General features: G+C 32.9%; 2 protein-coding genes across 2 annotated transcripts in view; one reads left to right on the top strand and one right to left on the bottom strand.

The window, feature by feature from the left end:
• LOC131841428 (uncharacterized) overlaps positions 1 to 5,316 on the top strand; it is a 57,381-nt gene extending 52,065 nt beyond the window's left edge. Inside the window, exon 5 of the mRNA XM_059189745.1 lies at positions 578 to 5,316. Within this exon, the coding sequence (XP_059045728.1) occupies positions 578 to 4,450 (3,873 nt within the window). The 3' untranslated portion in view covers positions 4,451 to 5,316. The remainder of the gene's footprint in view (positions 1 to 577) is intronic.
• Positions 5,317 to 11,485: 6,169 nt separating this feature from the next.
• LOC131841451 (cysteine-rich PDZ-binding protein) lies at positions 11,486 to 13,085 on the bottom strand. Its single transcript, XM_059189771.1, has 2 exons — positions 12,899 to 13,085; positions 11,486 to 11,764 (listed from the first exon to the last, which is right to left on the bottom strand). The coding sequence occupies exons 1-2, from the start codon at positions 13,069 to 13,071 to the stop codon at positions 11,635 to 11,637; spliced, it is 303 nt and encodes a 100-aa protein (XP_059045754.1). The 5' UTR covers positions 13,072 to 13,085; the 3' UTR covers positions 11,486 to 11,634.
• Positions 13,086 to 14,049: the final 964 nt, after the last annotated feature.

Genomic DNA, 14,049 nt, shown 5'->3' on the forward strand with positions numbered 1-14,049 from the left:
TCGTTACAGCTCGCTGCAAAACGATCTCAACGTTGAAAATAATTTTTTGTATTATGTTTTCTATGTTGTACAGAATTAGGATGTTTTTCAATCAACAAGGTATTGTGTTACGATGTTATTGATTGTGACAATGGTTGTTTGGAATACAATAATGTTTCGTACGCCGTGGAATGCTTATTCCTCTATTGTTTTACAAAACAGACACAGAAGGTTGGAAGTTAGATTGTTGAGAATGTTTAACATTAGATCTTGTTGATAGATAGTTATTTATCACTCGGGACTTGTAGTATTTCTGACACCAAAAGACAGTATTAATTTACATTTTTGACTGATTCTCCGATGAAAGAAACACTGTTATCAAACCAAAATTTAATCCTGGTAACGGTGGTAGGCTCGTGCTCTCCTCCGTTGAATTTAAATATAAGCAACAGAATATAATCCTGTCAATTATTGCGGTTCTACGATTTAAAATAATATTAATTGTTATTACTTTTAGTCCTCTTGCTATTAAATGTAATATATTGTGAAAATATATTTGTTTGCAGTTACTAAATTATTTTTGTCAATTTCGTTTCAGCTTGAGAAAGAAGCCAAGTTGTTGCATCCACCGAAATCACCAAATACCTCAAACTCCAACAACTCGACTTTGGAAACAAAATATAGTAAAGGAGGCATTAAGAAAATTATAACAGAGAAGATAGTTACAACTACGCTTGAAAGAAACAAAAAAGAAAGAAAAGATGGTGTTCCCACGACATTGGAAAGAGAAAACGAGAAAAATAGTAAGCTAGCCAACAAAACGAGGCATTCAGATATTTTAACTACGGGTTTAACTAAACAAGAAAAGAATAAGAACAGACCTTCCAGTGGAAGCGATGTTCAAATTATTCAACCAGAAAATGGTATTTCACATTTTGAACATGCAGAGATACAAAAAAGAGATTATGATCCCAAACGTGGCATGAAATTCGGTATTAGAGTTTTACCGCCAAATGTTCCTGATGACGGAGTATTGAAACAGAAAAACGTGGAAAACGGTGTCGTAGCTGTGGAAAGAAAATCTATAGATGAAACAGATAAACCCGAACCACAAAGACAGGCTCCGACGGCTCAATTAAAACATGAAAATGAGACAGAACAAAAGAAGCCTGTTGTGGCTAAAAGACGCGAAAAAATGGCACCACCGATTCCGAATGCTAGAGTAAAAACTAATGACTCTGATATGAACACAACAAACACAAGCTTAAATACTTCAAGAACCTCTGAAACTTCGCTGTCAAGTTTTGTTAGAACTGATTTAAATTCAAGTGGAATTAAAAGAGACGAAAATGGCATACCTCAAGAATTACCTCAACACATGCTCGAAGCGGCTAAAGCTGCTAGAACTAATAGAAAGAGTTCAATTGAATTTGATAAAGAAAAATCCGAACACAAAAAGGAAGAAGCTCCTAAAGCCATTAAGAAATCCAAGGGCAAAGCACCTTCTCCTCCAGACACTGATAGGAATAAAACAGATGACAGTATATTAGAGCAATTGAAAGATGTCAATGCTTTCTTAAGTAACGAGAAGCAACATTCTAGTGTATTATATGATTCATCAGTTACAAGTAGCAATAAAGACATTTCTTCATTTAATACTTCTACGCCTAAGGTGAACAAGACAAAAAGTACGTCACGAATTGATGACTCAATTAATTTTAGTCAAGATGATATTGATGATATCGTATCAAAACCGTTTAGACGAGAGAGTGATTCTCTAAATAATTACTTTGAGGATTCGAAATCTAATTTGTCTTCAAGTCATGATATCCATTCAGTTGTATCACTGAACAATAGTGATAGAAGCGATAAAGGGTCCACAACTATTGAATTAAATAACAGTGATATTACTATCCATAGTTCTCCCTTAAACGATACTGTTCAATCGGTATCGGATACTGCATCTACTTTAGATGACAACGAAAGAAAGGCAGCTTCTTTAGGTGATCTTTCTCGATTTGAATTGAGGGCTAAAACTAGCATGCCTTCTACCGGTACTTTGGAACGTGCTCAAAGTCTAGATATATCTGCAGATGATGCAGACATTAAAGAAAGCACTTTATCGCCTAAGAAAAGAAAAGCTATGTCTGTAGTAGAATCAACATTCTTCGACTCGACGACGGAAGATGTGCTACCTGATATGATAGATTCAGAATGTGGTGTGGTAATAAAAAATAAAGAACCGCGACTTAGCCTGAATATTACAAAAACATCCGCAATGGAAGGTCTAAATACTTTTCAAAGAAATCGCTTAAAGAAAGCCTCTGAGTTTGGAAATTTAGAAGATGCAATCGTAAAAGGATCAAATAGTTCTGTAGAATCTGACAGAATTGAAGACCAGCAAACAATTAATAAGCCGACTTTACAAAATAAAGATTTCGAATTGCATAAAGAAAATGAACCACACGAAACTTCAGATCATTTGGCTCGTAGAATAATGGACGAAAATCTCAAAGTTCATTTTAAACTCGTATCAGAATTTGCTAAATCTACTTCAGACGGTAGCAATATGAGTTCTCTCGATAGTAGTCAAGACGTTTTACCAAGCACAACTGAGACATCACCTAATAAATACGATGAAAAATTAACAATGACATATGATACTAACATACCAGATGATCTGAAAGTTTCTCGTAATACATATGTGAACAGTTTAGAGCGTCTAAAATCAGATGTGATGAAAAAACTTCTTGCTAGAAATCCCATTTTAAACGTACATGTTGACCAAAACACACACAATAACGAAGCTACTACTAGCAAAGAGTTACCACCTCAAAGAACTGATACATTTAAATCAACACTGCATCAACCAGATATCGTTAATTTTGACTTAAAATCTTCAGAACCCAAATTAAGAGATTATGATGATTTTGTCAGTAATATAAAAGTTGGTTCAAATAACAATAGTCTTAAATATAATAAGTCTTCGCATGAAAAATTATCTGATTGGTCTGATCCCAAAGGTATTCATAGTACAAATATAGTAACAATATCAACGAATGAAAAAAATCAGCCTTCCGATAACCACATGAATAAATCGTATACAAAGTCTATTGAAATTGGCGAACCTACAAGAGTTATACCGGATGTTATAGATGGAATCAAAAGGCGTAGTGGGGAACTGGATACCAAAACTTTATATATGGAACCTGCCAACATGTCCATTACAATGACACAGGAACCAGTTCAGAAAACAGTATCGGTCAACGTGGCCGAGGACGGATATGGAAATAAAGTAATCACGCAAAATGTCGAAAAGATTTCTACGAAATATATTACAGCTAAAACCGAAGCTCCTTTACAGGTAGAACAAGTTACGTTTGGTATCATAAGAAATCCAGTTGATATTGATGATTTAAAACTTGAAGAAGGTAATGTAAAAGATATCGATAAGAAAATATTAGATGAAATTAAGAGAAAAAATCCTAATATACAGTTTACTTCAGAGGAACCATCATTTACAAGAACTGAAACTATAATACTTAATACTACAGATTTGGATGAAGAACAAGCGAAAGCGCTAATGGAAAAACTTCAAAATGACCCTAATTTTACCTCGCAAAAAACACCAGAAGAACTGTCTAAATTAGGTATAAGAATTATCCAAGATTTAGATGATGAACAAACCTCAAGTAACGATATCGTAGAATTAACAAAAACTAGGTATTCTATAAATCCATCTACTCAGTCTAGCACACACAGATATTCTAATGAGGATCACTCCAAAGATTCAGATGCGCAAAAAGACCATGTAACAGAGATACAAGTAATCACACCACGAACTGAGAAAATTATAAAACAGAAATCTGATTTGAGTAGAGACAAAATATCTAGTAGACAACGACTACCTCCTTACGAAGAGCCTTCTTTATCTTATGAACTAGATATCGAAATGCTAAACGACTTTATCCTAAACGAACAGCACCACTCGGCTAAACAGCAGGCCGACGTGAAGAAACGAGCAAAACCGAACCAGAACACAAACGAACCAAAGAAACGGCACTCCGATTTCGATTTACCCAGAAACAGTCATATCAAATTTCGGACGGCCACCTACGAATCTCCGAAGGGTACAATAGTGACAAGCACAGATCTAGAGAACCGGAGATTGTCACAACTTGATCAAATGCAACTCAGGGCTGGAGATCCACTTGTAACGAGTCAAAAACCGGCGATATCTGCAAAACCCAGTAACATACCGGTTAAAATGTCAGACAAACTTGCAAAGCCAGTAGTTGTGTCATCAAAAATTCCGATTTTTAGTCAAAAGTCACAGAGTCAGGAGAATCTATCAGATAAAAACTTCTCATTACCTCGTTCTCCGCCACCCACCCTAAGCAGTAGTTCCGGGAACATTTCAGTCACATCCATCAAAAGTAGTTCTAGAAGTCCCAGTGGAGGAAAATTGTAAATTTATTCGTAATACGTTTAGCGTATTGTATTTTTAAGTAAATATATATATGTTTTTGATCTGTTTACTATATTTCTTTTGGTATCATTTGTGATATATCTTTTATGTACGAAATAAAACAATTAATGGTTTTAATCAGTAATTAAAATAAAAAACTAATTAATTTCTTGTCATTCTTGTTGTTTCTCTGTTTTTAAAGCACGTACACTACTTCTTGAATATTTTATTTTATAATTTGACAATATTATTCTTTTAGCATTTACACTAATGTCTTCCAAAATCATAGAATTTTTATTATATTGAATATGAAGTTTTTTTTTAATAAAATTATATCTAAATTTATATAATACTAAACAAAATAATGTGCCTTCTAGTTGTTAATAACAATGAATATTTTTTATTTTTAAAATATAAGATTACAATTTATTGTGGGTTGTGAATGTAAACTAACGTAGTCTATGGCAATCTGTCACAATTTCTAATAGAACTTATTATACACTTACAATTATAATTAATGCAAAAGACATTAAAATTATTGATATATATATAATTTTAAAATACTTCCATACTTTCCAATTCCGTCCCATAAGTATTACCATTATTAACTTATCGTACTTAGTTATTATAAGAGTTATTTTAAAACAACAGAAATGTTTACAAATTTCTGGGCCATTTAAATTATTAGATGGTTAAATTATCAATTACGTTTAAGTACTTATATTTATTAACAATATACAGGAGTTAATTGTTAAAGTTGATTATTTTAACTTTTGTATAAAAACAAAAGATTATGTTCTATGAAATGCATTAAAAAAAACTAATAACATTGTCACATAGTATACAAATTGTACCTACTTTATTGATGTATAAATAAATGGAATAAATGTTTACTAAATGTATTTTATTTTTAAAGTAAATATCTGTCATGATTGTATACTTGACGTAGTATAAAGGTTAAGTTTCGTTAAGTTAATGACGAGTAAAAAGAGTCGGTTCTCCTAGCAAAAATTGTTTGTTTATTAATACTGTTAATACTTTAGAATTGAGACCTGCAGCTGGATTTGCATTCCTTCTTCAAGGTTCTTTTCATACTTCCACTACACCTGTATACGTAACAAGTATTCCTATATGCGTTATAGCAGGCCTTCCTGCATCTCTTACGAGCACCTTTTTGGCAACTCTTCGACCATCGTAAAACGTTAGGGGTTTCATTTGGGAATGTCTCTCCAGCTGAATCACTGCTCTCAATTAGTTTAGAGACATCATTATTTTTAATAGATGTCGATTCGACTCTCATTTCTTCAGAACGTGAGGGTTTTTCTTTCTAGAAAAGAAAGGTACATTACATTATCATACATTAAAAAAACATGATGTCCACAGTGCTGTTCGTGTATGTAGGCGACGATATTTACCGCTTTCTTTTAGGTGAGCCGTCATTTTGTTTGGCATTCGATTTTATAAAAAAAATACTTACATCAAAAACCACGACTGCTAACACATTAAGGTCATTCAAAGATGAATCCAGTAAGTATTCTTTCGATACGTTTACATCTCCGTCATCATTTATATGTGATGTCTCAAATATATTCATTGCTTTGGTGCCATCCTAGGATCATAGAGATTTTGTTACAACTTTTATAGCTTTGGAAACAGTAGGGACAGTAAATTTCCACAGATTCATTGCCTAAAAAAATTTATGTCTAAGTAATTGGCTCTTTTTGAAGATCTTTTGAAACAAGTTGCACCTTGTGCACTGTTAACGCTTAAGGTATATAATGCAATTTATGTATGTATGTATCTACCAGGCTTTCCTGGTAGAACTGGCTATTCCAATAACATGTCATCCACAGGGAATTCATCCCCACATGGTGGAAACTAACTGCTTTCTCCCGCGTACACCCAGATTGTGTAATGGGTTTTTCAAGAAGGGTATGTTAAGGTTTCTTTAGAGGCGGCAACGCGCACTCGACAGATTACGGTACCATCTAACATCAGATGGGCCGTATGATTGTTGCCGACGTCGTAGTATAAAAATGTACTCTTAACTGAGTTAAGAGATACATAAATTTATGTTCGACTGTATTAGAATAGAGAGTGGGAGCGAGTAATATGGTAAGTTGTTACCACGTTTCGTGCACACAAGACGTAGGTCTCTCATCCTGCGATTTTAAGGACTCTCTTCATAAATGGCATTTTTACTGTACAATCATTTTAGCTACGACTAACGTCGATTATATGAGGTACAAAATTTCTAATGAAGGATAATTAGGGATTTATACTTTTATAGATATTTAGAAAGAACTTACACCGTATAATAAAATTACAAAAAATATAAGTGAAACGAAATTAGATATCATTACTAAATAAATTAACAATTCGTAAACAATATACAAATTAAAAACGGATCTACAAGTGTCAACAAATAAAGGTATATACTATGTGTATATACCTACAGTAGGTAACAGAATTGAAATAAATTCGATTTGCCGGTTGTATGAATTTTAATTTATTTGAACTATAAACGGTGAAAAGTCTATTTATAGATGGGATGAATAAACAAACAGAAAATCACACTTTTGCTTTTACATTGGATTTTATAACTTTTCCTGCTGAAAGAATTATAATTGAACGATGCCACAGGAGAACATAACTTTGTTATAGATGTCGTTGAGTGACACGAGTATGACGCGGAGGTAGTAGTAACTTTTCTGTTAATCAAGACAAAAACTAACTATTAACTGAACGATGTACCAGGAGACTATAAATTTGTAGTATTTCTCAATACATGACGTCCTGTGTGTGACAGAGATGGTTGTTAGGTGTATAAAAGAGACAGCTATTGTACGATTATTGCTGCTTACAACTGAGATGTTCCCTATTGGTCTGTAGGCATCAACTCATGAGTGCAAATTATGTGAGATGCAATGATTGGTCTATGACCAATCATTGCATCTCACTCGTTATTAATATCAATCTACCCTACACTTGTGACTAACACATGTCACCTACAATGTGAATTACGAAAATTATGTTTATATTTAAAACATTAATTGAGGATCATATATTTCTAAACATACACTATAAATTGATTTTCAGGCACTAAGGGCTTGAACGCCAAACAGCTTGCTTTGTAAGCTATGCTTCAATTGAAAGATAACAGACCCACTTCCGCATTAGTATTTTCTTATACTACGATGATGGCAGACAAGCATATGGCCCATCTATCATGGTAAATGGTAGTAGTAGAGCCTAGAGACGCTTGAGACACCAGGGGTGCACCTGCGTGTTGCGGACTTTTAAGAAACCTTAACATACCCTTCTTGAAAAACCCCATGCTGTAGTCTCGTGTGAAAACCTCGGCAGGAAGTTCATTACATAATCTAGGTGTATGCGAAAGGAAGCTTCTCTGAGACCCCACTGTCCAAGAATCAGAATAGAATAATAATAACAACAGTATGCATATTTGGTTTATTAAAATTTCCTTTTAAAGGAGATTTAATATGATTGTAAAGATAATATATACACCACGAGGTAGAATCTAATAGGTATAAAATAAAAGCAACTACAATAATTCTTACATAATGCGTCAGTTTTTTATTCACTAGCGCTGTACGTGCCTCTAACAAACCTACTTTTACAAGTCATTCTGCACTCCTTCTTAGCATTTCTCTTCATTTTTCTAGTGCATTTAAATTTAGAACAAATATTAATAAAAGACGAAATACACGCATTTCTGCATATCTTCGCTCCCTTTTTGACGCATGAAAATTTCCCGCTTTTACGTCTAGTATCGTCGTAGTCTTCTATGTTTTCTTCTCTTTGCGTTTTTACTGTAAAAAGAGATTCTCCTGGTTCTATTTCGTCTGTTATGGTTTTGAAAATATTTTTAAATGAATAATCTTCATTCACATCATTTCGATAATTCTGTTTCGCAGATAGTATCACAATGAGTCTCTGAGAATAGAAAATCCGTAATCCATAATTACTAATATTATAAATTCTGTCTGCCTGGTACCTTCACACGACTAAGCAACGAAATGGATTTTAATTAAATTTTACGTGAAGATTGATGGATTACGAGTAGAGAAATAAGCTATCTTTTATTTAAGAAAGGGAGTAAATGAAGGCGCAAGAAACAATTAGTTAATAATAAATGCAAATAATTGCCCGTTTCTCTGTTTGTTAAATTTCCACTATTTAATTGAACAGATCTTCATGAAAGATCTGAAGATATCACAACTACAGACGTGGATAATTTTTCTTTACATCGTAGGTATAAAATAAATTCCTTTCCGCTGTCTGTTCGCTTAAATCTTATAAATTACGCAACGGTTTTTATGCAGTTTTTAGTACAAAACCTGTGAAACCGGGGTAACCGGATGACAACTAGAAGGTACAGATCAACTTACATCCAGATCAATAGCTACAAATTGAAGGTCCTTTTGGGTATTTTCTAATTTCCTAAATGCATTCCTCAAATTTCCCCTAATTGTAATAAAATCTTGCAATTTGAAAAGTTTATTCAAAACGTCAATTCTTTCCTCATTGACATCGACTATAGATTTCAGTAGATTAGCGAATAAGTTACGTGCTGCCTTTGTTTCAGAATTTAAATTTGCCTGAATATGCAATTCGGGAATATCTGACGACGCCTAGAAATGTTAAATTAATAAATTAAATAAAAATTAAACTAAAGTAAAAAGTTGTCTGCGTGGATTCCTCTTTACTTATGTCACCTTTATCCTTTAGCGATTTAACACACAGCTATACTTCCGATGGTCGTGATTTCGATTCCTCGCACGATACAAACGTTTATTTTCATGTGAATGTTTGGATCAGTCTGGATGTTTTCTATGTAGGTATATTATGTATTTACAAAATCTAAATATTTATATCAGTGGTCTATCAGTAGCCATAACACAAGGTCTGCTTAGCTTAGGACTAGAAGGCGTTGTGTGAAATGTCCAGGGGTATTAGAAATTCAATTACCAAGCACCTTACTTTGTAAGCTGTATTTCGGTTAAAGGGCGATATTTTCTTAGCTTGGATGGATCGATGTTATTAGTCTTTCACGCAAAAACTATTGAATGGATTTTGGATGAAACTACAATAATATAGCTTATAGATCAGAATAACACATTGACTATAAATTCCACACTGCTGAAACCGCATGCAGAGCTAGTATAACAAAAAATACACCTTAACACATACTCAATGTGTGAAATATTTTATCAATGATGATAAATAATCCTTTTACTACAGCCTGGCCAATTTATTAGTGGCACTACAATTTTTATCCAAATTTTGATTATTCAGTACATACCTAATTATTATGAATTGATTATATGTCTATTCTCACAACGTCACTATATAGGTGATATCACAAATAAAACGTGGTAGGTACCTGTTATAAAATATTTTACTTTATAATAAAAATGAAAATATAACAATAGTAAAAGTTTGTACCTCTAATAATTTGGCCGGGAAATATACTTGCCTTATGTACCATTGTAACTGCAATAAATAGCAATCCACTCAAAAATATCATTTCACAATATGTAAATACGAAATATTGTAGGTTGTAGGTCTACCATAACTACGCTACGCAGTCTATCAATATTGTAACCATAATTCAATTATTTTACTTATTCATATTACTAACTGCTTGACTGGTTTACATTATTAGAATTTAGCATGTACCAGCCTACAATCATTTCCAATTTGAAACTATAAGTAAAATCTTCGTTTTATATTATAATATACAACGATGATTTTACTTATAGTTTCAAAGTCACTGGAACTTTTTTCCAATTATTCTAATACTGTTGGAGGCAGCTAGCCTTTACAGCTTCACGGAATGATAGGGGGCTAATGCATATGGTACTCCAAACCCGCGCAAGGACTTATGAAGAAGCTGAATGTCAACTCTTTACGGATACGACTTTAGTCAGAGGTCACCGCCAGGGGTTCGAACCTCGACTCAGGCTGTCGTAATTTCTATCCCCGTTGGAAATCGATGTAAGAGTCTGTGACAGATCTACAAGAATAAAGAGATTTTGATTTGATCTAATAAACAAATACCTGCAACTTGGAGGTATTGTTATATTGAGCTAGGGGTTCGAACATCGACTCAAATTTTAATATCCGTTTGAAATGAACGAGGGATCGATCGGAATTACAATAAGTAGACAAACACCGTCAGTAGTTAACATCATTAAGAAAAAATATTATTATATACATATACATAATGATGGCCAGGGGCGGATCGTGAATTTGTGGGGCCCTGGGCTAAATCTACTTAGGGGCCTACCTACCGTACCTAATTATATTACTCAATTAAAAAATTACGCCGACCAAAAACAAGCGATCAGAAATTCCCTGTTCCTTTCAGTAGACGCGCTGTTGCCAACCTTATAATAGGTTCGTTTCATTGGGGACTGAGGCCCTTTGTATCCTCGAGGCCCTGGGCTGCCCTGGGAGCCCAAAAGACCTTAGGTAAATCCGCCCCTGATGATGGCTATACATAGTCCTAATATCATCAAATAAATTTCATACATAGTGTGATGATTTTAATAAATTTCATCTGGAGGGAAGGATACTGTTAGTATGTGGACTAATAATCCTATTGCTAGCAATGTACCACATTAGGTTTACCTCCATGTGGTTCTCCCTGGAAACCATCATGCTAAATTGCTATTTACCAAGAGGGCTAACTGACCTGACTCCATGCTCAGTATATCATCCTCCACTGGTGCCCCACCAGCGTACCATTATCACAGATGGCTGGAAAATTTCATTATTCAGTACATACCTAATTATTATGAAACCAACCAATCAGTTACCAATTCCTCATTTGCTATTGGATAAATAAAAGAAACATTTATGACAAAAGTTATTTACAGTTTTTAGTAAATAGACATTTATTTACACACAACAAAATTCAACAACTTTGTCACTTAAATATATTAGGCTTATGGCTTACTAAGCTATATTCCTTTTTGCAATAATAATAAATTCATTATTTTTACATATATTAAGTACCACATTCATGACTTACTATTCATTCCAAAAGTATTTAGAAAATTCATCTAGTTAAGTTCATCTTTTGTACTGTTTCATTTGATCAGTAAAGTTATTTCAATAAAAAATAAAATAGTCTATTATATCAAATAAAATTTAAAAAACTATGTAGAACTCTGTCGATAATTTTTCGTGTCCAATATTTTCTTGCCACACATTGCACAGATGCCTTTCTTATAAGCACATGCTTGGCAGTAATGTGAACCGACTTGGTGTACTTTTGTTCTGCATATTCTGAAAATATAAAATAGTAGTTAGAGCCCTATTACACTACCAAATAGATAAATTCTTGAGAACAATGGTGTGAGCATGGTGTTTTTTATGTTACACTATCAAATAAATTGGTTCTCAAGAACAATATGTCTTGAGGCTTTTTTATGTTATTGGAATTATAAACAAGCTGATAGCCCACTCGATTATAAGTAAAGAGAAATAATTTTTATTCAAATAAACTCTATTAAGTAATATATATTTTTACCATACATTATTTTCCTAGATATCTCATCATTATATGACACTGCAACACCTTTAAGCTTAGATATTCCAGAGGACTAAAAAATCATGCTTCCATATCATGTAATTTTACTTTTTTATCTCTCAACCTTTAATCAAAACATATTTAATAGAAATCTGCCTGGTGGTAAGTAATAACAACAATTATAGGCATGGAATTTACAGAGTGTACACACAGTGTAGCACAACACCTCTTTTACATATGTTTCTTGCATGTTATGTACTGATGCTTGCGACTTTGTCTGCATGGTGATTATTATTTCGACTTCAGTTTTCACAATGTACCCATTTCAGTACATAACATTTTCAATTTACATTTTTAAATCCATATTGTAGTGAATTCGAATGACATAATCATTAAATAAGAGAAAAAGGACCTAACTTATGACTTCTATTGATATAACAATTTTATTATATAAAACTTACAATAGAAATAAATATATAAATAAGAATAAATAGTGAGGGGTTGACGAAATATTTCATTTTGTTGAGGTTACATTATACAAAGCAAGATCGCTGGAAGGCATTGGATGCGAGCAGCGCAGGACCGATCGTGTTTTATATTATAATATATTATATTATACAAGCACAGATCTCAATACCTTCTAATGCTTCTTTATAGACGACATTTGACGTAAAGTGATTCAGAACATGGACAAATAGTATGGTTGGCTAACATCGACGGGAGAATAAATTCTGAGAACTATTAAAAATAACAAAATATACTAAAAAAATATTTGTCACAAAATATTTCTAAATTCAACATTTTCTCTTTACTTAATAATATTCACAAGATTGATATAAAAAGGCCAGTATTTACAAAGAAATACAATTATAACTTTATTCTTTACTTACTTGCATTCTTGGAACTTTGAGGTGTAAGGGTTAAAACGACCCTTTTTAGCAGTCAATGCTTTGTTCTCTCCTACTTTTCTACCACCAGACTCGACTGTATTTCGAGCACCGGCTTTCCAGGGATCTGGAGTAATCACTTTTCCGAGTTTCTTTTCACACTTTTCGCATACCATTTTAGTTTACAAAACAAACTATAACCTCAAACTGCGACTTGTATGTTATGTTGATGACGCCGATGCTGATTTGAATTATGCAGAATAGAAGAATGGTAAGCTGTAATTTACTTAAAATACCGTTTTTAATTTGTTAAATAGTTGTTATATACAAATTGAAAATAATATTTTAGTTTAACTTTCACTAAAACACCAAAATAAAACAAATTTATTTACTATCTTTTAAGTCAAGTTGACATTTGTCAAATGTCACAGATGTCACACTATAACCTACTCTGTGAGGAAGGGTAAATAAAGAAAGAAAAAAGTATTCAATCACGTGGGATATTAAAAAAATTATAGAATATTAAGGTATAAAAATGTAATTAGGTTTTTTATGAATGATAAACTCAAGTAGGTATAAGTTTATATTGTATATAATTTAATAAATTAATAATATTGTGCATCCTTCTAAGCCAACGTTATACGCTAGTGGGCCACCACTGGAGGATGATAGGATAGGATGAAGACGAAATCAGATCAGTTTGTGCTTTGTTGTGAATTAGCCAGAAATACCACGATAATTTCCAGGCCGACAGCGTGGATATTGACATAATATAGTACATTACTATCCATAGCAATCTCGTCCCCCTCAATGTATTTAGTTAAAACACAGATAACATTATATTACATAGTTAAAGCATATCTTCTATTCCGAAAATTGATGCAATATATTCACATTACTTATATAAAGATGCTATGCCTCATAAATTTAATAGGAATAATCATAGTAGTAATAAATTTAATATTCCTGTTTAGGTATGTTTCAAATAATAATAGATAATATTACTATATCTTCACGCTTGATATCCCAGGTGAGGTAGTTGAGTCATTTGGGTCAATCCTGATAATACATATAATGTGAGATACATTTTTGTTATATAATAACCCTGAACAATTCACACAGTGCCACCTAGTCTCAATTACCTTGAGACTAGG

Source organism: Achroia grisella, unplaced genomic scaffold (assembly GCF_030625045.1).
Source record: "Achroia grisella isolate CSIRO2021 unplaced genomic scaffold, CSIRO_AGI_Agris_v1 utg170, whole genome shotgun sequence".
Lineage (NCBI taxonomy): Eukaryota > Metazoa > Arthropoda > Insecta > Lepidoptera > Pyralidae > Achroia > Achroia grisella.

Coding starts and splice junctions, on each gene's coding strand:
- LOC131841451 (XM_059189771.1), bottom strand. CDS start 13,071: ATGGTATGCGAAAAGTGTGAAAAGAAACTCGGAAAAGTGATTACTCCA. Junction 11,765..12,898: donor TCAAAGTTCCAAGAATGCAA/GTAAGTAAAGAA, acceptor TTATATTTTCAG/AATATGCAGAACAAAAGTAC.